Source organism: Polypterus senegalus, chromosome 6 (genome assembly GCF_016835505.1).
Source record: "Polypterus senegalus isolate Bchr_013 chromosome 6, ASM1683550v1, whole genome shotgun sequence".
In the NCBI taxonomy this organism is placed as follows: domain Eukaryota; kingdom Metazoa; phylum Chordata; class Cladistia; order Polypteriformes; family Polypteridae; genus Polypterus; species Polypterus senegalus.
In genome coordinates this window covers 193,514,361-193,539,458 of record NC_053159.1, presented here as the reverse complement: position 1 = coordinate 193,539,458, position 25,098 = coordinate 193,514,361, and the positions used below count along the sequence as shown (strand labels likewise).

Here is a 25,098-nt window from a genome sequence, read left to right as displayed (position 1 = left end):
AGTCCTTTTATAGTCTGTGACCCGGAAGTGCTTCTGAACCCGCAGTCCATGTGACTTCCTAGCACTTCCAGGTCCTCTTCTTCAACCAGGAAGCACGTCATTCCCTTTGTCCATGTGACTAGGATGCACTTCCAGGTTATAGGAAAAATACTCGTCGTTCCTCCATGCAGCTTCTTCTAGTGGCCCCTGTGGTATCCAGCAGGGCTGTGGATGAAAACTCCATTGTCCATAATTCCCTGCTGGTATCCGGGGCACTTCCATGCTGCAGGGAGGGCTCCACCTGGTGGCCTGGGGGTATTGGCCGGGATGACTGGCAGGCCATGGTCCACACGCTATAGTGGAGGGACAGCAGGGGGACACAGCGGCTAACTTCAGTTCCCCTCGGATTTCAAGGCGGAGCTGTGATGTCACTTCCTCCTCTTGCCGACTATTTAAGAGACCGACCAGCGGAAGTCGGTGGTCACACCAGAGCCCATGTGTCATGATGGGCGGCCGTTTTTCATTTTTGAGGCTCCTGGGGTCTTGATGTCACTCCAGGGGGCTTTGAGAATCCACTCCTGTCATTGTTTTTCTTTATGTCACATCTGCACACGGAAGGGCAGCAGATGTCACTGTCAAGCACGCTGTGCATAGTGGTCGGGGACGGCCTCTGCATGGCCACCGGATGGAGCTCACACCGCGGGTGTGCGGCTTTGTGGCGGACCACCGGAGTAAATCTTCAAGGTGGTGCAAGTCCACAGCCATTCAGCATCTTCTGCATTTTGGGGGATTCGCATTGCTGGTTTCCATGACGATGTATCCCATGTTTCACTGGGGCCACCCAGCGGTGACGTCACTGGTGTGATGGCTGGCAGGAGAAACGGAACTCGTCGCCATTCTTACCGTTTCTGAATTCCGTCTTACCTCTCGCCGACTGCTGCGCTCCCCGTTCTTCAGAAGTGCCCTCCCTGCACGACCGGCGACACCTCAGTTATGTCGTCTCTCCATGGCCGTCACTTGGCGAGTCCTGTGAGCGAGTTGGGCCTGCTGCAGCTGAACACGCACGGGACGTCGACCTGCGAACCTAATGGCGGAGATTCAGGGGGGATCTCCAACTGAACAGACCACCATCACTGAGGTGGTCCTAAATGATGTCAAGAGTCGTTCTGTCCACCCCCTGGCCCGGTCACTTTGTCCCCTGACTCGCCAGCCCTCCTCTTCTTCTTCACTCAGGCTGTGAAGATGTCGGCCCTGACCGGTGCTGCTGCTCTTTGATGTTTCCTGTTGTTGGTTTGGAGTTCGTTCTTCACGTCTGCGTGTTTCCCACTCGTCGTCATTTCTGCACTGAACTTTAATTGGGCTGCTTGGTGGGCGGAGCTCTGGGATGCGGGGCGGTGCCAATGTCACTACTGCTGGCTCCTCCCACTGGCTTTAGTGAGGCCCAGCAGTGCGGCTCTGCCTTCACGCCAGTGGCGGCCTTCCTAGATTTTTCTGGAATATTCCCGGCTCTGTTTCATGGATTGGGACGTGTGTGCCTCGGATTACTTGTTGGGCACGTCCATCGTTGTCCTTTTTGTTGGCCTTGTCTTGATTTGCGTTAATAAGATAGGGTTGGTATTCACTGCCCTCTTTGTCTACAAGCCTGGCGTTTCTGGTCACCTCCTCCCTTCTTGCATTCTGAACGTCCGATGCCAGCTCACCCTTTTGGGCCCGTGTAGGCCGAAGCCCTTAGCTAGAAGTTGGAGGAACGACCTGACCTGACCTGGGGGGCCTCACGCCCGCTCTTTATGTTTGAGACGCCATCTGACAGCATCCACCGCCATAACCCACTCTCTTGGTGGAGACTTTACTGACAGGCAGAAGCTGGCATCCACGGGCATCGTTCCTGTCTCCATTTTAGGCACTTTTATCATGGCAGCCTTTTCTCTTGTGGTTCTGATTTGCACTTCAGGACACAACAGGTGGGACGCCTCCTAAAATGAGCCAGGGGGAAGGGGGTGGGCAAAATCCCACCTGGCCTGCCCAGCAGAAGCTCACCTGACTTCTGCCAGCCCCCCTGCCCCCCAAAGGAGACCTGCTGGCTTCTGCTGTGGCAGGCCCAAGAACAGGGAGCTTGGCAAACAACTCGAAAGGCTCCAGAAATACCTCAGAAAACCCCACAAGAGAGGGGACGGCACGTAAACCCCCAGCCTGAATTACAAGGCAAACAGAATCTTCTGGAAGCCAAGGATTTGTTCTGCAGAAACCAGAAAAGCACAAAGAAAAGCTCGGCAGAGCAGAAGGAGGCGCAACGGAGCCGTCTGAAGGCAGCAACCTTTAAATGGAGCATAAATATGAAGGAAAAGAAGAACTAAATCCCCCAAATCCGCAGGGTCCGCGTCTGCAGATTCAACTGACTGCGGCTTGAAAATGTTCAGGGGGGAATAAACTAAAAAGTAAAAGGGACGGCGATGACAACGAGCGGCTGGAGTGACGAGACCCTCGCGGTGTGCCACTTGTGTTGTAAATTCTCTTTCTGTTTCTCTCCACGCACATTTCCGTGATTTTGAACGCCATTTTCTTTTCGATACTCTGGACCTGCGGCCGATAGCAGCGGACCCCTAAACATCAGGCGACTTTCGTTTAAATACCACTGACAACGTTTTATTGTTTTAAAGTCACACACAACAAGACGTCACCGATTACGAGACTCGCTCGCTCTCTCGCTCGCTCAAATGGACGGATTGTGATGTTTTAGCGTAACCCCCAAGGGACGACGGGACAGTGAAGCCCACCCACACAAAAGGTTTACGCTCTTTTTACATTTCACGCTTGGTCACGTGCGGGCGCCAACAACTTCACGTCTCCCCCTCCAGCATCACCACACGTCCGTTGGCGCTTTGGGCTCATTAAGGAAGACCAATGGCGATTTTCACACAGCGCTGTGATATCAAAGGCGGACAGCGAGGGCGCTAGAGGCCTTTACAATGCACTTGACCCGTCGGCGCGGTAAAAACGGCATCAGGCGCAGAGGCAGACCCTGGCAAATCACGGCTGACCGAAAGTGCAGAATCTGCAGATATGGGGGTCCTACTGCTTTTCTCTTTCAGGTCATAAAGCAAGTTGAAAGAAAGGCAATGTGCCATTGTCCCCGACATGTTGTCACGTGTCACCGGCGTGTTCTGCGTGTTCGTACTGAACACCACGTCCAGATTTGTGCCCCGTCTTTACTCCCTAAACAATTCAGTACTGACCTCGTCTCTGGTGTCCCAAGTAATCTGGGGATGTGCGTGGGTTAAAATCAAAGGACTTGAACAATGGCGGACCCCCCAACTCTACTCACTGAAAGTCCACCAGCCAGAGGGAGGGGCTCAGGAGTAATGACGTCAGAGTGACCCCGCCTCCTGGGGCTCCACCCACTTCTGAAAGGGCAACACAAAAGGCACAAGAAAACAACAAAACACACACAACTTCAAAGAGACGCTCAACACTTCAGGGGGTCTCCACGGCCCTCCCTTGAGCAGCTCGTTCCTCACATCCCCATCGGATCATCTATGGATATTCAAATGAGCAGCGGCCCCAGCACTGCCCCCTGCTGGTCTCCACTCCTAACATCACCTTGCAATCCACACACAGGTCCTGCGTTTCTGCCAGTTTTGCACCCACCTGCATACTATGCAATGAATGCCCACTCCTGTGAGTTTGGTGCCAGGTGCCCTCTGTAATACTGCAGTTTCATTGTCTGTTTCTATCACATCGTCCTCCGACTGCTGCAAATTTGTCACAACAGCCCTTGTGACACTCCTCCTCCTCCTCTTCTTCACTTGTGTTGCTTTGTCATTCTCTCCTTTATTGCCCCCCCCCGATGCATGTCACACTTGATGATGGCCTCAGTGACGTCCCCTCCGCTTCTCTGGTTCTTCATTTGGCTTCAGCGGGTGGTCTTCTGCTTCTGAGCCCCACTTTGTTTTATGTTCCACCTGCAGTCGGACCCCTCAAAACAAACAAGGGCAGTGTGGCACAGTGGCTAAGGCTGTGGACTCCAAGCGCTGAGGTTGTGGGTTCAAATCCCTCACATCACTTCACCCACCTGTGGAAAAAAAAACACAAAAGAAATGCAAACAATTGCCTTGGATAATAAAAGGTGCCCACCAAATAGCGGGCGATAGATGGAAAGAAAAGGCGCCATATAAACGGAAAGACAGCGTGGCGTAGTGGTTAAGGCTCTGCACCCCAAACGTGGAGGCTGTGATGCCGTGTGACCCTGAGGAGGTCGCCCACACACAAATGTCACACGTCACCTCAGATGACAGCGAATACTCACAAAAGGACGCGAGCTTGCGATGTTCACGTTGAGGGTTTTCCGCGGTGCAGACTGTGAATCTGCTGCTAGGTTTTTGTGATTATTTTCACGATTTTTGCCTCCATCTTGGATGGGCACAGTTCTAGTGCCTCTATGGGCGTGTCTTCTGAGGTCGCGACCTCTAATCGATTCCTCATTGGCTTTAAAGGTCACCTCCTCTGTGTGAGTAACAGACTCCTGCACAGGCCTCCTCGCCCGCTGCTGCCCTCGCCCCCTCTTCAAATGCCCGTTTGCCGTCTGTGAGGTTTGCCTCGTGTTTTTCCTTTGGATTCCGATTGTCCGACTTCCTGTTTTTTTTTTTCCTCCCATTTTCCCGTCTCTTCTCCTGGTTACCGAAGTAAACGTCTCGTTAGCATTTCTAGCACAACAGACGCGGCGCTGACAGGCTCACGTGTGACGATGTGCACCTCCTACTGAAGACGACGTCCTTGGAGCTGCTGGCTGCTGTCGCCCACCCAAATGTCACGGGCCAGAGCAGGACGTCACCAAGTCTGGCTGACCGCAAACTCAAAAGGGCAGCAGAGGAGGACCAGAGCCAGAAGGTCAGAGCGGGCGTGCAGCTAAACCTGAAACTTCAGGTCAGAGAGCGAACAAGTCCAGGCCTGGGGGTCTCACGGCTCGGCCCACCAATGCACAGCGGACGCCCCTTTCTCATTCACTTTACATAGACCTGAACAAGGCTGGGCCAAGAAAGTCACATGACAACTTCCAGGGGCGTGTCCTGATACACAAGAGGACGTCACAGGACATTCACAATATGACAGCAGAATAAAACGACAAGACAAAGCCATAAGAAGAAAGTGAAGCTCCGCCCTCCACGAATTCAGACGAATCACAGCAACACAAAACACAAACACACAATAAACTGAACCCCAGCAAAGGTCACCAAAGTACTGACCCTCGTCACACGTGGCTCCTCCTTCGTCCCACCTGATTGAAGCCCCGCCCATCTCAACCTCCAGGGGGCTCCACAGGCTCTGCAGGAGCCGCGTGACGCCATCAGGGCAGCACGGACCAAAATCCCCAAGGAACGTCCAGACCCGTTGTGGAGGTCCTAATAAAGTGGCCACTGTATGTATGTACGTCATTGTACCCTCCTACTGTCCCTCAGGGGTCCTGCCCCCCCGTCATGAACCCGAGACCTCCCAGTCAGCAGGTCAAAGCGTAGCCAATCAGAGGACTCCAGCGCTCAGGGGGTGACTAACAGCGAGGGGCCGCTGATGTAATGGCAGGCACTCTCTTCTCCTTCTGCTCTGAACTTGGGGGCTTTGGGTAAGCTGAGGGTCTTCTGGACCACCGTGGCCAAGGAGCACTCCGGTTCACACGTAAGGACGTGAAATGGAGGGGGAGCGAGACCACTGGCTAGTAACACCTGTGCAGTCTCAGGGTCTCTCGGTGGAGGAGGAGGACAACTCGGGACGTATTCAGGCCGCAGGACAAGCTTTGAGGACCTCAGGTGAAAGGTCAAGTAGAAAACAAAAGAAGTCAAAGCCTCGAATATCAAATGCGGGGTAAAGCAGAGGTGATGTCTGGGACCCTGCAGGGGGGGTCCTGTGAGGTCCACTTGACGTCTTCTTCGTTTCTCACCCATGTGGGTCTGGTCAAGCACCCAAATTAAAGAGGAGGCCCGGGCGGACTACTGACGGGTACTTCACACTCCGTCTACGCCACAGGACCATCTTGAGGAAAGTGGTCCAGGAGGGGACGAGAAAAGGAAAGGACTGTCCCCTTGGAGACAGGAGTCACCACTGCGTCTGTCTAGGAGGGACACACCGCAGGGATGGTGCCACAGCCTGGACAGTCAGGGGAACTGGCAGGGGCTGTGGAAAGGGAGCTGGGCAGACTGTCCTAGACTTGGCACACGCGGGTGTGCCAGTTACAGGGTCGCCCTGAGGAGTAAATATGGCTGCCCGTCATCTCTCTGTATCACATCGATATCACAAACAGTCAGCATGGTGGGGTTTCTCATGTGAGAAATAAGACTAAAAATCAGCTGACAGGCACCAACCAAACGTCTGTGCCCGGGCTCCATGCCCTCTTATGTCACTTACAGAGTTAAAGAAATCTGCCACCTCTAGACCTGCGTTGTGTCTCGGGCATCTCTGTTCACGCCTGATTCTCGTGTTTCTGTTAGTTTTATTACTTTGGGGTATCGTTTGCTGCCAATCACTGCCCCGTAACTCCAGAGGGTCTCCCACAGCTTCTGCCCGGAGGAGTTTTTGGTGGGTTAGCGGGTTGTTTTTGGGCTTTAATGCGATTTTCAACCTGTTGCTCTCTCTCTTTGGTGGTCTTTATCACCTTCAGTCGCCTTTATGCCTTCGGGGCTTTACAGTGCAGCTGAGCATTGTGGGAGAACAAAACGCTTTACTGTATAAGAGCCCGCGTTTGCCCTCATCTCCAGCCCTCCTGGTGGGCATTGTTGGAAGTGAACCATTAGGACCCTTTGGGACAGTCACCCGGGGGACTTCACACTGACTTGAAGGGAAGGCGCATTTCTGATTTTTAGTAAATTCTTCTCAACACAACAAACAGAGAAAACCTGAAATAAGGCCCTTCGAGAACATCCATAGTGGGGTGTCATGGCGCCTCCTTCTTCTTCCTTCTAATTATTGTCTCGCAATGCCAACTAAAACACTTCTCCGCCCGATCATACAGAACAGCAACATCACTAAGGAGGAAACAAAAAAACAAGAACAACGGAGCAATGGCAGCGCCTCCTATTCACAGACGCGGAAGTGCAGCAGAGTGGCACAAGGAGAAGGGGAAGTGCGGGCATTTAGGAGAAGGTCAGGCACAGAGCCACACTGGCGCACTTCTGCTTCATGTCACTGAATCGACATAACATTATGGGAGACAAACTGGTTCTGTTATTATCAGCATTGACTGTATATAGCGCCTTACACAGTAAAGAGCTGAAAAGATCACAACAGGAGAGGAGCCCATCAGGCCCCGAGTGTAAATATCAATGGAGACGGAGCGGCTGACCCGCTGAAAGGTAACAGAAAGATCACCAACATATGCCAGTTTAGCATCGGGCATCATGCAGGAACAAAGCCACCACTGATGCCAGGGCATTGCAGGGCACACTTTTAACATACAGCTAGCTTAGCAGAGTCCTCGGCCCAAAATCGAGATTCCTGTGTAGTTTTAACGGTAAATCTCAGGTTTTCAAGCAGAACGGAGATAAAATAAAAACGTTTATTGAATTGAAGCCAATGGCAAACAATAGAGAAAAAAAGAGAATGGGGGGGCAGGGGGACTCCCCCCATCCCATCACTCGTGTTACACGATGCAAACGTCGGCTCAAAGCGTGTGTCACATGTCAAGTGATGCCAGGCCTCCTGACCAATGAACGAGGTGGGGGGGCTCAGTCCCATGTGACCTGCATTTCCTGTTTTCTGATCCACACCAATTGCCCCCCCCACCCCGAGGTCTCTCATGTTTGGTCCCCCCAGGTGTATTTCACGTCATTTGTTGTTGTACAACATCGCCCACCACTGGCTTCTCAAACAGCTGACACTTGATTTTCTCGTTCTCGAGATTTTCTGGGTCATCCCCACGGGCCGAGTGGCACCTTCGAATAAAACCCTTTTTGGGTGGAAGATTCCTGCAGCGTCTGTGGCTTGTGGGCATAAAGAGGAATATCCTGAGGAAACCCCGTGTGAACAAAGCAGCAAAGTTCCGGTTTGTATAGCGCCTGACCACACAGACCCCCAAGTAGGCTGCTCCAGTTCCATGGACTCCAAAATGGGGGGCCTGACAAGCAGCAGGGGTCCAAGATGCCTACTGCTTGGTCTTCATCTAGCCATCCCGACAGGGCACCACCACCCAAAATAAACTGAACTGGCAGCTCTGGGGCCAAAGCCTTGGCTGGTGGGCCATACTGGGATTGGGTCCACTTCAGCAGATCTTGGGGGGGGGTTTGGGGGTGGAGATTAAATAAAAAAAAAAGATAGGCTACCTGACGCTGCTTAGTCTGCCCGGGGTGGGCGACTGTGCCCATCTATGGTTGTATCCCACCCGGCCCCACGATGGTCAAAGCAGACTCAAACTGGGCCTCGTCGAGGGTCTCCCACTGTCCTCGACCATCCCACGCAGGCCGTTCCTAAGATGGAGGCGCATCTTCTGCTCGGATGAGAGGGCGCGACGTGGGGTTCACGACCACGGCGGTTCAGGGGCACTCCCTGCGGCGCCTCCTCGGACCGATCCGCCGTACGTCGACCGAGTGTCCGGCAAGCCGCCTTTCAAACCCGCGCCGAGCGGACAGCACACGCCACGCCACGTCACGTCGCGTCAAGTCAAACCTCATTCCCGCCATGCCGCGGTCCCTTTAAGACTGAAGTGGAGTGGCGGGCGCGGGAGCGCGCGCGCGCCCCCGTGGCGGCTCTGGCATTTTCTGGAGGAGTTTTGTTTTGTTTTCAGAAGTGCCGACTTTGGGAATTCTTCATCTTTTCGGGGTTCAAATAGCAGGGAGTCGCCCGGCAGCAGGCACAGTCGACTACAGGGCACTCGCCTCGCCTGGACTCGCCCGGCCCGTCCGTGAAAAAGCGCCGAGCCGAAGTGGGAAGCAGGCGGCCGCGGCGGCGCAGACAGGAAGTGGGAACTGTTGGCCTGTGGGATCCGGGAGCGGGCCGGACCGGACTGAGGCCTGCACCTGTACCCCGCCCGCCGCTCCTTCCGCCTCCGTTACAGGTGCGTCCCGTTCCCCCTCTCATCTCGCCGCCGGGGCTCTCCGACGACACTTTGGGACACTTTTTTTTCTTCCCCACTTGTCTCACCTGTTGCTTCCTGTTTCTCTTCTCATGAAGTGGCCGCCGAGAGGCTGTACGGAGCGAGCGGGCTGCTGTAGCTTAGCCTAGCCTCCCTCCCCCGAGAGCCCCCGGCCGTATGAAGACCCCCCGGCGATGAAGGTGACTGTTTGTTTCGGGAGGACGGGGGTGGTGGTGCCCTGCCGGGATGGCTGGACGGTCCGAGAGTTGACGGAGCAGGCGGCACAGAGGTACCGGAAGACCCTGGAGAAGGTAAGGCGCGCGCGGCTCGGGGTGACGGCAGGGTGTAGATGGGCTCAGTGGGCGGGGCCCGGAATTCGAGGACCAAACCCAAACACCCATAACCCCCATTATATTTGTATACCCACCAAAGTCCAGCCTGGACCTGCCCACCTCAACCCCGGTCTCGATTAGTGGCTTCACGTTGGCTCCCTGCTTCCTTCAAACTGGCCATCCCGCTGCCAACCACTGCCAGTTTGGTGAGGAACGTAGGCACCCGACTCTAAAGTCCTCCTTAGTCTCGCTTTCCTACGCAGTGCAGTCACACCTGCCAGTGTATTTGAGGAATGCCGGCCTTATCAAGTTTCTGACAGGCTGGCACCTCCTGGTAAATGATGAGGATGATGATGATGATTACTTATTATTATTATTATATGGCAGACGCCTTCAGCCAAGACCGCTTATAACATTTGAGATCAGGGGGCTCCATTTCTTTGGTTTCTGGAGCACAAGCAGGTGAAGTGACCTGTGTGCTGACATGCAGAAGTATTGACCTACACCCCTAGAGAGACCCCCATGGCGGGCGCATTCTGTGACAGTGGACTGCATGGGACTTGCAGAAGCTGAGAACAGAATTGAAGATTAAACTTCAAGAGAGCCGAGATGGCAGTGCAGTCCTGGAGAAGAGGGAGCCCCATGTAGACCCCTCGACCAGGTAATGTGGAGCTGGTCAAGCGCACCTGGCAGCTGACCTCCATAGTGGGCTTCAGTGGTGTACAATTACTGGAAAGTTCCAAAAGACACATGTGACAATAGTACGGTACTGACATTTTGGGATTTTCTGTACCAGACCCCCACCGCTTGAGTTTGCGGGGTCAGTGACCCCAACACCTCAGGCTTCAGCACGATTGTTAGGGTTAGGGTTAAGGAGTAAGGCGGGAGTAAGACGGGGGGATTTCAGAGTTATCCGTTATTAGGGTCCATGACATTTAGGTACCTGCACTGAGGACTGGAAGCTGACATCGACACCAAAGTCAAAATGTTTGTGCCAATCCAAGATGGCACAGCGGCACTCTGTGTATAAAGTGTCTGATGAGACACTGGGACAGCTAAACGGACGAGCCTGGCGCACTCGGTGGGCTCCTCCCGTTCGGCACATTTCAGATGTTCACCTCCTTCAGTGGATCAGGGTGGCAAGCCAACCTCTCCCTAATGTCACCACATCAGGAGCCTCCTAACCAGCTGGATCACCGAGTGTCTCTGACCACAGGGTCTTACCATGGATAATACACTCGGCCTGAAAGATCCCTGGGACCGCCCTGCCCTCCATTAGGGACGTCTTTATAAAGCGCAGAATCCGCAAAGCCTGTCGCATTGTGGTGGGCCTCTCCCACCCAGCCACCGTCTGTGTCACTCATTGGGCAGACTCTGAACTCGGTGCCGGCCCACCTGCCCTCCGACCTGCTCCTAGTACAACATCTGGCCCCCCTGCCGTCTCTGGCATTGGGTGGCGTTGCTGGCACACTTCACTCCGGTTCAACGTATTTCTGTCTGTTTGGTATCTGGAACTTTGTATGGTGTGGCGTGGTGGGCTTCAGCAGGGCACGAGCTCGCCAGGCCAGTGATGGGCTGCCTTCAGCACTGTCTGTTTTGTGCTGCCATCACCCACCCAAGTCCTGGTAACTTAATGTCACCATCCATGTCCCCTCTCCAGGTGTCACAGGATCTCCTTCACTTTCTCCTCCTCCTCCTCCCTTGTGCCTTCCAGGTTAAGGCCTGCCTTGTGACATTGTCTGCCCGTTTCTTCGGGGGGATGACTTTGGCATCCCCGCCATCTCCTCCAGACCTCTCATTCAGCAGAAGCGTGTTAAGAAATGCAACTCGGGGGTCTTTATACCAGTGACCATACACCTGTATAGCACCTCCCAGGGACTGGGACAGCCGGGACACGACGTTTCATTCGTTTTAAATTTGTCTTCATTTTTAGTCTTTCTAGTGAGTGTGCGTGCGAGTGAGTGAGAGAGAGAGAGAGTGTGTGTGTGTGTGTTTGTGCGAGCGAGCGAGTGAGCGAGTCATATCGTGTATTTTATATGTACCTGTGTCTGTCTGTACTGTATCATATAGCGCCTTACCTGTCTGTCTGTCTTACCTGTCTGTCTGTCTATCATATAGTGCCTTTCATATCTAGCATATAGTGCCTTACCTGTCTGTCTGTCTGTCTATCATATAGTGCCTTTCATATCTAGCATATAGTGCCTTACCTGTCTGTCTGTCTTACCTGTCTGTCTGTCTATCATATAGTGCCTTTCATATCTAGCATATAGTGCCTTACCTGTCTGTCTGTCTTACCTGTCTGTCTGTCTGTCATATAGTGCCTTTCATCTCTCTCTCTCTCTCATTGGTGCACCTCCCTGCTGATGGTTTTTAGTGGCAGATACAAAGAATTTGATGAAGACTCTGCTCTATGGGACTCTTCTTCATCGTCCTGGCAGCCCGTGTGGTTTCTGCCCCATAGAGGAGGCCGTGGGGTCCGTCAGTCTCGTTTGTTGAGCTCCGCTGTCCCCGTATCTCCTTCATCGCTGCCTTGACCTTTGCGTCGCTCGGCTTTGTCTCGGTGGTCCGGCTGATTTCTTTGGCGCTCCAGGAGACCCCCCTGGCTTTGCTGATCCTCATTTTCTGGCTCTTGTTTTCAATGGTGGAGGATGCTGAAGTAAGTGGTGGTCCTGGTGCTTCCATTTGTAGTGTGAGGACCACCCCTTATGTGCCGGGGTTTCGTTGTCTTCATGCCAGAGTACAGAGTGGGCTCATCTGTTGAGTCTGTTGTGCCCCCCGTGTCACGGTTGGTTTGCAGCTCATAGGTGGTCCTCTTGGTCCAGCACTTTGTTTTACATCTTCTAGACCCCCTCAGCCGTTTGTTGCCCTCTCATTTTGTTTCTGTAGCTAACGTTGTTTTTTTGTTTTTGTTTTTATATAAACAGGGTGGGCTAGCTAACCCTAACCCTTTGCCTAACCTTCCTCCAGACCATCCATGGGGGTCTTTCCATAGCGTAGAGTGTAATTTCTTACTTGTCTTGTACTTGTGCACTCGGAGGTCCCAATCCACTGTAAATGCACTGCCTGCTCCCAAACTCTCTCTAAATGTGTGGTGGGACCACCGGCCAGCATAGCCGAGTCTCTGTGATTGGTGGGGCACCAGCCGGGTGGCCCACTCAGCAAGCCAAATGGACAAACCTTGTCCAGGATGGCACAAAAGAAAGGGCGGCTTGGAACACCACAAGAAATAAAGGACTCTCAGGTTAGGGTGGCACGGGCAACTCACTGGGGGGGGCTTCTCCAGCTCGGGTGCCATTCTCTGTTTTTAAAGGAAGGGGCAGGCAGCTCTGGGTGCTGCAGCAGGGTTTGGTTGCCCTCCCTTGGCAGCTTCTTAGAGCTGTGACTGGACAAGGGAGGGGCAGATAGGGTGGGCGCCCCCTCAAGTCCCTCAGTGGTACCTCCTCAGATCCAGATGGGTGGTCCCCAGGCGCACATGCATGTCTGTATGTATGGCAGCGGTAGATGGTGTGACAGTAAACCTGACATGATGGGACCCCCGAAGGTGACTTACGCGTTGCGTTTTCGTGACCTCGAGCTGATAGTCGTGCTGGCTGGGAGGCGCGGGTCGTTTCAGTAAAATGTAAAAAATCGGAATTCTGCGTAAATCCGTAGAGACGTCTGGGTGAGAAGGAAGCGTTTCGTGGGAGCTGCCCGATGGCGTATGGCACAGCTGAAAGACCACCTGAAGTGAAGGTGAGCCACTTGGTGAGAAGACAGAGGGGTGGGGGATGCTTGAGAAGGTCCGTCGCCCCCTCACTGGCCAGTGGGCACAGGTGGGCGAGGACGCTCATCCCAAGTGTCATGCGCCCTCCGTTGGCAGTATTGTTCCCCTGCAGGCTGGCGCGATGTCTGAAGCGATTTGCTTCCATTTTCGTCTCGTCTCCCGCCACGTTGCACGAGAGCGAGGGTGACATCTGGCTTGTTGCTCACAACTTGACGGCTCTGGTGAGCGGCACTGCCAGGGTTTGAGGAAGACGGCGACGGTTACCAGGCACCGCAGATGCTCCCTCTCGGGGCCAAGCGCGATTGGCCGGCTGTAGCCTGCGAGTGCGGAACGTGGGCGACTGAAGATGTTCCTTTAGCCCCCCGATTGCGAGTTGCGCTTCAGGCAGGCGGCATGCGACGTCGGAGACGCGCGAAGCCCAAACGTTTCTTGGCGCCATGCACCTCGAGGCTCGTGCGTAGGAGTGAGACCCGGAGGACCTTTGAGAAACTGCAATGACACTCCTTCACTTGGCTAGCGAGTTATCCAAAGTGACTTACAAAGCACAGAGGAGACCCCTGGCATAGCAGCTGGCCCGACCGAAGCGAGGGAACTTCACATGGCGGCCTCTGGGTGACGGGCGTTTGTGCCCGGGTGAAAGAGGCGCTGCAGATATGCTTGTGGCACGCAGAGCTCCCCGATTTGTACGGGGGGCTCGGGACGGTGAGCACACGGCGAGGAGGAAAATAAACGAGTAAATCAGAAACATCGGGCAACTTGCCGAGGGCAGAAGTGATCGTCTTGGGGTCCGTGGCCAGCTGGTCCTCCTGCAAACAGAGATACGGCTGGCAGTGATGGGGCGTGCCATGGAGACCGTGCCCACTCGCATTCTCTGGCATTGCCCGCATTCAGTGCACGTGGTCTTCGTGTTCGCACGTCACTTGCCTGTTTTTTAATTATTTTTGTGGGGGAGTGGGTTGGCACTGCATTGGCCTGGGCGAGTCTCACGCCGGACCACTCTCTCTCTCTCTCTCTCTCTCTCTCTCTCTCTCTCTCTCTCTCTCTCTCTCTCTCTGAAGTGTCTTTATATAAATATTTAGTTTTACCCAGCATGCTTAGCGATGGAGGAATGTGTGAGGAGGGACGCCTGCTTCATCCCAAGTTGGTCTGTGGGGGGGTTTGTGCTGACTCGGCCGTAACGCCAGTGCCTGCCTCCATGGTCTCTGGGGGGGTGTGGGCGAGTGGAATCCGGTCGTCTGACTTCATTCTTGTGTCCATCCATCCCAGCCAATATCGGTGGGTTCAGAAATCTTCATATCCGGCGGTCTCGTACTCCTCCACTTGGGCTCTGGCAGCAGGTAGCTAATGCCAGTCATCTCGGGCATCCTGCCTCTCAGTAGTTGGCTGTCAGCCTGATGAAGTCATTCAGGACGCGAGTTGGGTGGGCATAACAGAGACTGGCAGTCCAGCATCGAGGGTATGCCCGGAGTGAGCTGAGCTCGGTGCCAGTCACTCTCATGAAGTTGATGCCCCCTGTCTATGTAAAGAAGTTCAGCTGTCTAGAGAAGTGCAATATAAAATGTTAACGGTCTGTCTAAGAAGGGGGTGGGCAGGCAGCACCCACAACTGGCACACCTGGGCGCCTGCCCCCTCTGGCTGCCTGGAGTCCACGTTTAGTAAATACTAACAAGTGACCAGGGGCTGCACTTTGACCCGGCTTAGGTGTGCCACCCCACAACTGTCTGCACGTGTCTTGTGTCACAGGAAGTGGGCAAAGGGCAGCAGGCCCCTCTGTGGTGAGGATGGTGGGGGACGGCCATCGGGTGAGCAGGCAGAGGAAAGCCCCCTGACTTTATGCTTTGGCTGCCCCCCCGCTCTGTGTGAGAGATGACGAGCATGGCTCATTACCGCCTCGACTTTCTCATTTTTGTCATTTGTTTCCCGGTGGATGCCGCTCGGCTGCTCATCGACAGGCCGCCATGGTGCCAGTGCGCCGCATGGTGTGTGACTGCGGCTCTTTGCTTTTTTAATGTACTTAAAAGTGTGTGCTTAGCAGCTTGTGGGATGTGATTGATCATTGTGTACTTAGACTGCCAGGCTTTAAGATGGCAATTAATTGAAATGTCACGTATTCACGCGCCGAGCATACATCACCGCGTACGATGGAAAGCAAGCGCTTCATTTCGTGGTGGGACTGTGATATTCCACGGGCGCCCGGCATTCTGATAACGGCAACAGGCCGCTTAGCCAAAGGTCACCCCGGAGAAGTGGCGCAGGGGGCGCAACCTTCTGTACGGGGTGGCACTGAGGAGGGGGAGCAGAGCAGAGAAGTACAAAGGGCATCGGAGAAAAGGGTCTGAAGACTGGCACCGAATCACTCCCTGGGCTGCCCCTAGGAGAGAGAGAGAGAGAGAGAGAGAGACGGCCACCGGAGGGAGCAGATGAGAGGACCCCTCGCGCCCTGGAGGAGCAGGTGGGCAGGCTGTGCCTCCTGCCTGCGAGGGGCTCCAGGCTTTTGTTGTCCCTTTTACTTTAGTCAATGAAGGCCCCACTAATTTGGACCCCTTGCCATTGTTGTGGGGCCGGACAGACAGCAGGAGGCGCTGTCACTTCTGAGAAGACAAAGAGGGGCACCGCTGTGCGTTGGTGTGGAGTGTGTGTGTGTGTGTGCCCCCGCGCAGCTCTACAAATCTGGTTTCGCAGTCTGCCCTCCCTCCCTCCCTTGCCCGCTCGCCCGCCCGTATATTACCGCTGCTCCCGCTCCTCTTCGTCTTTAAACCGTTTAGCCTTTCTCCCTGCGGTGCTGTGCTCCGCTTATTTCTGCTGTCCATCACGCCCAAGCCTTGCCAGCCAAAGGATTATTATTTCCAGTGAAAGATGGCAAATGGCTGGCGGCTCGTCGCTTGACTCAATAAGCTGTGTGCTCGGCGTGGCACGGGCTGCCCAGACTGCTGTGACCGCCAGTCTCTGGGGCTTCTGGAAATCTGACGTGTTCAGGGAGCCACCTGTCACCCCAGCGTGCATTTGTGTTCCCGGGGGGACTCACCTGTGGGTCACATTTCATTTGGTCTTGTCCTGTTGTCATTTGAGGGGTTTTGGGATGGTGGCACTTGGCCAGGGGGGCTGCATAGTCGAGTAGCCAAACGGTGGCCGTGGGCCGAACGCTCACAAGCCTGGCATGCACATGCAGACTTAACTTGAGGGGGTCTCCCTGACGCGGCGCGTGTCACGCCGATGGCCGGATTCACTTTGTCTCTTCGTGAGGTGTGGAAGTTTTGAGGTCAGGTGGCTCTGAGTTCCATTTATGGTGCCACCGAGTGGCGATGTGTCACATGGCAGAGCTTCACTGGACCCTACGCAGCACGATGGGTAGCCACAGGGGGGTGGGCTATGGTGCAGTTGAGTGCCCGCCTCTGGACTGTGGGCAGATCAGGAGATGTTCCTCCTGGCATCATGTAGCACATTGATCCAATCTGCCACTTAACCGTTAAATTTGCTGATGCCAACATTGTGGGCCGGACCACCAGCAGTGACCGGGAGGAGCTGCCAGGACCACCGCCTCTGAAAAACAGGAAGAGGAAGAAGACGGCAGACCACAAGCCAGTCTCTTGAAACTCCTGGGGCTCTGACCCCCCTGCTCGGTGGGCTGCTCTGTTTATTTTGGGGTCTTCTTCTCTTGCTGTCCCAGCTTCAGTTGTCCTACTCGGATTGTCCCGTGTCATTCTTACCAGCGTGTGTGACCCGAGTCCAGCAGGTGGCCAGTCTGACAGACACCGTGCTGCTGTGAAAAAGTATTTGCGCCCCCCCCCAGGTAGCCTCCCAATGGATGTCCCCAGACCTTCTGACGAAATGTCATTTTAGAGAAGGGGACGCTGACGGCTCTTCATATCCAGCACTGCTGTGGTTTCAACACCTTCAGCGACAGCAACCCCAACTCGGCCGTCCACATCGCCGTTGAGGGATTTCTGCCCACTGTTCCTTGCAGAGCCCCTTTACGCTCGGACACATTGGGGGGCTTGTGAGCATCGCCTGCTTATTTCAGGTCTTCTCAGACTTTGGCCAGGCCACTCAGTTGTCCACTTGCTTTTGTGTTTTGTCTCCTTGTCCCGCTTGTTGTTCTTAAGAATATTCCGGTAGGTAATGTCAGGTCTTCCAGCGGACCCCCACATCTTCACAGCCGCACCTCCAGACCCAGTAGGCCCTTTGTTGTCCAAGGAGTTTGACTTTTGACTCGCCTGCCTGCTGTTCTTCCAGAAGGCCTGGGGATCAACCTGGTGTCTCCTGACTATCGGTGGTCTCTGCCTTGCTGCTCTCCCACCATTTCCATCGCTCCTCTTCCTCTTCATCTCTCTCTTTTTTTTATTTCCATGGAGTCCTGAACCCAAGCCGAGGCTACTGAGGCCTGCACTTGTCTGGTGTCGCTGTGCCCTTGGGGGTCTCGGGGACCTGCTGACTTGGTGGCCCTCACTGGGGTGTGCTCTGTCCTGGTTGCTCCGTTTCAACTTCTTCTCTCCTCGTCTCTTGTGGAATTTCCTTTAGTCTTCATGCAGACACCTTGTGTTGATGGCTTCAGTGTTTGGGGGCGTTTAGAGTTAACAGGACTGGCTGTGTTCAGTTTGAGGGGGGCACTTACCTTTTCACACAGGCCGTAGGGGTCTTGGCGGACTTTGTGACTTCCATAAATGAAGCCCACTGTCTGCTGTGACATTTTGTTAAAGATCTGAAGATTGTGATGGAGGGGCAAATACTTTTTCACAGCGCTGTGGATAGGGAAGGCGCTTTATGAAGAGGCGCTCTATACGTGTGTGAGCTGCGGAGGACTCCTACTGTCACACACCCTAACTCCCGTGCCTGCCACCCTCGGGCACCGTGAGGAACAAGAAGACCTGAATGAGCCCACCGAGGGTCTCCACACCCCCACTTCTGTGCATTTGTGAATTTAACACGAGATGCCCGCTCTCATCGTGCCTATCCATCCATCCATCCATCTGTCCATCTCGTGAAGCTGCCCATGCGAGTGCTGCCATTCTGTGGCCCTTTCCGTGTTGTTTACGGTTTCTATGGGTTACCGGTCACATGGTGGCATGGAGCCCCCGGGCGTTGCTGTCTTCTGCTCCTCGCTGTTGATTTGCTTCATGGCCTCTCATTTTCACCGTTGGCACGCTTTGGCATCAGGATGTTTCTTGCCCTCTTCTGCGGCTTCGTCTCCCGCTCTGCCTGCCTTTGGCCTTTTCTGGGGAAGCCTGTGCTGGATGCCACCCGCCTTGGCTGTCATCCGGTGGGCTCCCCGCCGCCCCCTTTGTGGTCCTAACTGGCGGTGGGTGCCTGGTGCCACCCGTCTTTACAGAGTGTTAGCCGAGGGCAGGCTGATTAATGAAGACGTTGGCACTCGCTCCACGTGATTCAGATGCCATTTTTACACTCGAGCCACGAGTCTGCCCGTAGTGACCACTGCACGTCTTACTGTCACCGGCCTGTGAGTGACATATGACCAGCAGCCTGAATTTGATTTGGCATATTCACCAAGGTGTCACCTGTGGCCAGGTGTTTGCCAGCATTTGTGAGAAGCCTCAACGATGGGATGGGTACAAAGAGAAACGCCATCCCGCGCGGCACAGCAGACCTGCTGCGGCCCTAATTTGTACCTGCCACCCCACCGCGTGACACTTAACAAGCCACAGCGAGAACAAAATGCCGCCAAGTCTGCTCGCAGCCGGCTGATTTGTTGGCTTTTAGTTACCATGGAAACCGTGCGGCCTCTGCAAGCCCAGCACTCCCATGATTCCCTGTGGCCGTGCCAAAGGCTGGTGGAGCAGCGTGATTTACAAAGCGCTCGATTTTTTTTTTTTTGGTCTTCTGCCGCTGACCCTCGATGCCAGCCCTCCACGGCCCCCCTGCCCCACGTGAGGGGGTCTGAGGGAGCGGCCGCGGTGGCGCTGTGCCCGTTGAGTTTCCGCAGCCCGTGGAAGGAAGTTTTCGACAGGCTCGGAGGAAGTCATCGGCTCGCTCGAGTGCGGCCGCTAATTATAAAGCCTGGCGCTGAAGGGGGCTCGTGCGCGTGATGCGGCCACTCCACACATACGTCGTCCTTTCCGCCATGTGACTCGCTCGCTGTTACGCCACCGCCGCCGCTTGTTTACTTTTTTTCTTTGAGTTTAAAAATAAAACGGCCCACTTTGGACATGCAAATGTCTGGGGTGGTGCCCTGGGGACCTGCGAGTCCGTCTTCATATAGCGCCTTGTCACTGGTCGGGCACGTGACTTGATGGGTTGTGTCAGCTTGTTAAAATCGCTCGTATTATTAGCGATCCCCCCCGAGGCCCCTCGCTCTTTGTTGTTTCCGTCTCTCAGATTGTCTTTTCTTACTCGAAACATAACGTTTCATGAGTGGAGATGACGGCGGCGTGCTGCCTAGTGGTGCCCGGGCCCGGGTTCAAACTGCGGCCTCCTCCTGGACCGCCGTCCTGTTCAGGGCGTCTTCCTGCCTTGTGTCCCATGCTGCTGAGCTGGGCTTTGTAACCATTGGCTCACAAGGGGGCTCGGTATGAGTACCCGATTGGTCCCCTTGACTGTAAACCCCCCCCCTCCATCAGGGTCCCCGTTGGCACCGCTCCGCTCGCTGGTGTGGAAGGTGTGGCGAGGCTGCCGCTGACGGGCTGCCATTTACATTTTCACATCCAGAGCCGTGTGTGAATTGTATCGGGGTTACCATGGCAACACCTGGCGCTCGGCTTCCCAGAGCCGTGCTGTGATTGCTACGTGTTGAATCGAAAAGTGTCGGGGGGCCGGTGTGTCTCAACATGTGTTGATTACGCTCTCTTCTTGTTGTGCTCAAAGGGCTTTGCAGAAACGAGCCGGAAAACGGATGAGCATCGATGGAGCGCGGCGGGCAGACAGACAGACAGACAGACAGACAGACGGCTGTTTTAGTGGGGCGCGGGGGGTGTGGCCCCTTGGCTAATTGGGCTTCTTTAGAGTGGCATGGAGGCTTTGATAGGCACACGGCTGGCCTGCAGGGGTCAGCACTGACTCTGCTCCCTGCCCCCCTTCCTGGCAGCTCTGGGGGGCTGCGAACTGACCAGTGCCAGGCTTGAGTGAAGACTTCCTGTCATGCCCCTCTTCTGTCCTCACCAGGACGTGATTGGACGGCCACAGTGGTCTGGACAAAAGACCCAGAGGGTGGCAGAAGGGCAAAGACGGCTCAGGAGTGTGTGTGTGTGTGTGTGTGAGAGAGAGAGCGAGGGTATGTTGGGAGTGTGTGCGTGTGCGCGCGTGTGTGACAGTCTTGTGACTTGGATTGCAAGAGGAAGAAACAGACGAGTGTGTGTGAGAGAGAGAGAGAGAGAGGGTCTGTTGGGAGTGTGAGTGTGTGTGTTCACATGCAGGTGTGTGTGTGTGTGGACTGTCTGTGTGGGAGTCTGTGAGGGGGGGTGTGTGTGGGGGGTGTGCTGCTCGCACACACATACACCAGTTACGTGTGTCTTTAGTTTTAATATCGTGTGTGTGTGTGTGTGTGTGAGTTCTCATTGTGCGTGTGTGTGTTCACACAGCACCTTTCACAAATGCCAGTCAGGGTTTGCTGTGCCCCATGTAATCCATTGTGAGGTGGGTGCCACTCTTGTTGGTGTGTTTTTTTTTTTTAATCGTACCCTCTTGTGACTTTGTGAGCCCCCTGTTAACAAAATACATGGGACCTGAGCGAGGCGGGCAACGCAGTGTGGAAAGTGGGGGTCTCTTCGGGGTCAGGGTGCCAGTGTGGGAAGGGAACGGCCTGGTACAGAATGTTGCGACCCGTGGTGGGGGGCCTGACTAAGGTGGTAGTCCAGATCAGGCCTGGACGGTGTGGGGGGCTCAGGCTGTTTGTGTTAATGTGCTCATTGTGTGCTTGCGGGGGCCGCATGTACACCCCCCAACGTTGTGCTCCTTTTTGCTCTGTTTGGAGGTTTTCCGGGTGAGGAAGACGGAAGCTTTGAGGTGAGGAAGGAGCCTGTACGCCTGCTATATAGTGCCTTTCACACCCACCTGTTGGGACCACCTGGGGACACAAGTGTGTTAGACTCGAGTCCCAGGTTCTTGTGGCACTGGGGCATCTCAGACTCATCCCTGTTAAACAGGAGTACCAGGTTTGTGGCACCTCTGTCTCACCCGACCTGGCCTGGCCTGGCAGAGGGGCCTTTAGTGTCAGACCTCCACTCAGACTGCACACATTTGATGACATTTGGTGGCAGTGATGTCACTGGACACGCCCATTTCAAGCCTCCTTACGCAGCGGTTAAGGGTTAATGTTGCGGGTGGGCCATCCTACAAATATGTAATGACGACTCTCGAGTGAACGTGCCATGCGATATGCCCGGCTCTCGATTTGCGCCACTGTCGAGTGGCACCGCGGACCACAGCCAGACATGGAAACTTGTCATCCAATTGGCTGTTGGTCTGCAGTTGGACTCTGGTCACATGTGGCACATCAGTGCTTTGGCCAGGAAGCACTTCTGAGTCACGGGGGCATTCAAGGACCCCCAAAAGAGCTGCTTGTTGGAACTGCAAATCCAATGGACCCCTACAGGTCTTCAAGTGGGATCCCCATGAGGGGAGACGCAGCCACCCAGCGTCCCACTGGGCTGGGTATGGAAATCCCATCCATTCCAGCTGGCCAGTTCCTTATACCCGTCTCTATTGATCATATCCACCCATTCTGTAATTGTGGTGCCAGTTGGCACATCGTCATTGGCACGCCCAGACAACAGCGGCCTATGGCGCTGATTGAGGAATAGCTGCTGTTGATGGCAAAGGTCTCCCCCACCAACCTTCTGTATCCATGTACTGCGGGTCTTTTCAGGCCTGAGGTGGGCACTTTTCAGTTTTTCATGACCATAAAGTGAGAGCCAGCAGCGGGTGATAATATCCTTGGTGGGTTTTAGAGTGGTGGGGGATGACTGGGGGGCTCCACATGAAGCCATGGACCCCATAAACCTGTAACGCCCTTAACGTTGGCGCTGATCTGTGTATGCTCGGCTTTATCAGGTCCATTCTTGTCAGGGTGGTCCGCAGTGCAGTGCCATGTCTGCATACTTTGATAAAGGAAAGCTGCAAACATCACACTCACGTAGATGGCTCGGTGCCAGGCTCGATGCCTACTGCTTCAACGGCTCGCGTCTTAGAGCAGCGCGTAGTTTGTGCTCGTTTAGGTTGCCATTGATTTTGTGTGTTTGCCTCGTCCCTCTGCCCCTCCGCCGTCCCCCCGTCTTATTTCTTTTGTGTTTATCTATTCTCTTTGTAACTGGGGGTCCTTCACTTCTTGCACTTTGAGCTGCACTTTCTGCAGAAATCAATGGCGCTGGTGTTGTTAGTGCGCCTTTCATGTTGAGATGTGCTGAAGCAGCAGGGTCGCCTGGCCGGTGTAAATCGGAGCGGGTACGGGGGCAGTGGGTGGGGGGGGGCTGGCTAGGTGACGCTCCTGTGCTGAGCTCGGCGTCCCACTCACCGCTCTGCTCTCCTTTTCTCTGATAGGACGGCACGTCTTCTGTGAAGATCCACCACATGGAGTATCTCGACGGCAGCATACTGGACCCTGATGATGTGCTGTCGGACCTGGTAGAGGACAAGGACAAGGTAGGTGACGTCGTCACACAGTTCTGATGCCCTCTTCACCCAGCTCCTCCAGAAGAACATCGAGTGGCCCCTTAAACACCCCTCTGCTTATCCCGCGTGTCTCTCGGTGGTTCGTCTTGTAGCTTTTTTACTGAAGCTAACCAGGTAATGAGTGCCAGGCACAGGCAGAACCTCTGTGGTGAGACTCACAAGTCCATTGAGCCTCGCCCGCTGAGGTGCCACCTTAGCTATTCATACCGAGTCATGCCAGTCTCTCGTGTAGAAGCAGAGAGGTGCCTAAGTGGGTGTCCTGAATGGCTGAAGTGTTGCTGGAGGCACATTGAACAGAATGTTCCAGAGAGTCCTGATCACCTCCAGCTTGCATGTTGGCACGCCTCGTCTATATGTCACACCCCTTGTACTCCACACCATCCTGGCACAGCTGGATGATAAAAAACAAGTCTGCTCAGCCCATTTATATCTTGCAGTGCAGAATTTAACCCTGATGGACTGGCAAAGCTGACCACCAGACTCCTCTGCATGTGTGGATGGGGGGTATCGTATCCTCCAGACTGGCACTCCGCAGTGTAGTGTGTTGAGCCCCCTGCTATGGCATGGTGTCCACTCCACCATTAAATGTGCTGTTGATACCACCAGTATCAGCCTGATTGCCAACTGTGACAAAATGACTTGCAGAGAAGAGGTCTACCCGCTGACTCCGTGGTGCCAGGACAGTAATCTGACCTGCTTCTTCAAGTCTCTGCCCAGCTCCTTGGCTTTGCAGATGACAGACCACACTGCCATCTCCTGTGCATGAGCAACTTTACATAAACGGAGTGACCATCGCTAACAACCTGAACTGGGCACTCGTGGTGAAGGCTCGCCAGCCACGTCCACTTCCTCAAGGGCAGCCCACCTCTCTCCCTCCGTTGCTAGCCGAGGCACTCAGTGGAGCCCATCTTCTCTGGCTGCCTCACATCCTGGTGTGGCTCCTGCTCAGACTGGGGCCAGAGGTCAGAGAGGGTGGTGAAGGTGGCATTGGAATATGACTGACACTCAGCCCCCCTTCTGATTGGCACGTATACAACACTCGCCGCCTTAGAAAGTCACGTGGGGTCAGGCACCCTGCACCCGGCCCCTCTTCTCAGTCCTTCATTCTGACTACGGGCACTCACACCAGTGCATTCTGGGACAGTTTGTACCCAAAGGTATTGTAACTTATAGACACACACACACACATGCCGTTTTAATGTGTGTTTATGTACAGTGGGTTCAGAATCTCTCGAGACCCCCGACTTTCTGCACACTTCAGCGTGTTTCACAATTCATTCCATTTTTACCCATCAGCCTTCACTTCATAACCCACCGTGACAAAGTGAAGACCTGTGACCAGCAAGGTCTGCACATTCCTTAAATATCACAAAACTGAAATCTGACCTTCCTCGGTGTGCTCAGACCCCTCCTGTAGTCCTTTGTCGAAGCCCCCTTGTCAGCAGTTGCAGCTTCAGGTCTTCGTGGTGAGTCTCTGCCAGCTTTGCACTCCTGGATTTGTTTGGCCAGTTGATCCCACTCTTCCTCTCAGGGTCCATTAGACTGGATGGTGGGCGTCTGTGAACGGGGTCTCGCTACACTTAAGGTGTACTTCTGGACCACCCCAGGGCCACTCCAGCTGCGTCTTGGCTCAGTGCTTCAGGCCATTGACCCGTCCCCCCCAGTCTGAGGTGGTCTGCACTCTGGAGCAGGTTGTCTTCCAGGTCTTTGAGGTCTTTTCCTCAATACCCACCAGTCTCTCTGTATCGGCACCATGCGTGATGCTACCACCGCTGTCCTTCACAGTAGGGATGGCATCAGGCAGGTGACGTAGTGACGTGTTGTCCTCGCCAGACATCGTGCTTGGAGTTCTGCCCGGAGAGTTCAGTTTTTTTGTTTCGTCAGACCAGAGAATCTTTTTGCTTGGCACTCGGAAGCCAATGAGATCCCTTTAGTCCTGAGTGCCCGCTGGGCAGCCGCTCCACCATGAACGCCTGATTGATGGGGGGGCGGCTGCCGTTCTTCTGACAGGTTTTCCTATCTCGGCTGTTAAGTGACCACTGTGGTGCTGGTCACCTCCCTGACCAAGGCCCGCCCTTCCTTTCCAGTTCTGTCGTGTGGCGGGACAGCCAGCCCAGGAAAGTCCATTTCACAATCCATGGGGACCCTCGGACCCTCAAAGATGATTTCATCTCTGCCTCTCCACAGTTTGGTCATGGAAGTCTACTGAGGGGTCCATGGATGTCCTGACGTGCAGTGTGACACAGTGACACGTGTGTCTGTCTATTCAGTTCACCACCGGTGGTCTCCAGTCAGGTCCTTAAAGGAGACCCCTTCGAGGTGCCACAGTAAAGGGTCTCGCTGCTTCTCCACTT

At 54.6% G+C, this 25,098-nt stretch overlaps 1 protein-coding gene across 1 annotated transcript in view; it reads left to right on the top strand.

The window, feature by feature from the left end:
* The first annotated feature begins 8,706 nt into the window (after positions 1-8,706).
* LOC120531961 (partitioning defective 3 homolog B-like) overlaps positions 8,707-25,098 on the top strand; it is a 44,042-nt gene continuing 27,650 nt past the window's right edge. Inside the window, 3 exon segments of the mRNA XM_039757879.1 lie at positions 8,707-9,013; positions 9,130-9,342; positions 22,613-22,714. Coding sequence (XP_039613813.1) covers positions 9,226-9,342; positions 22,613-22,714 — 219 coding nt within the window. The 5' untranslated portion in view covers positions 8,707-9,013; positions 9,130-9,225.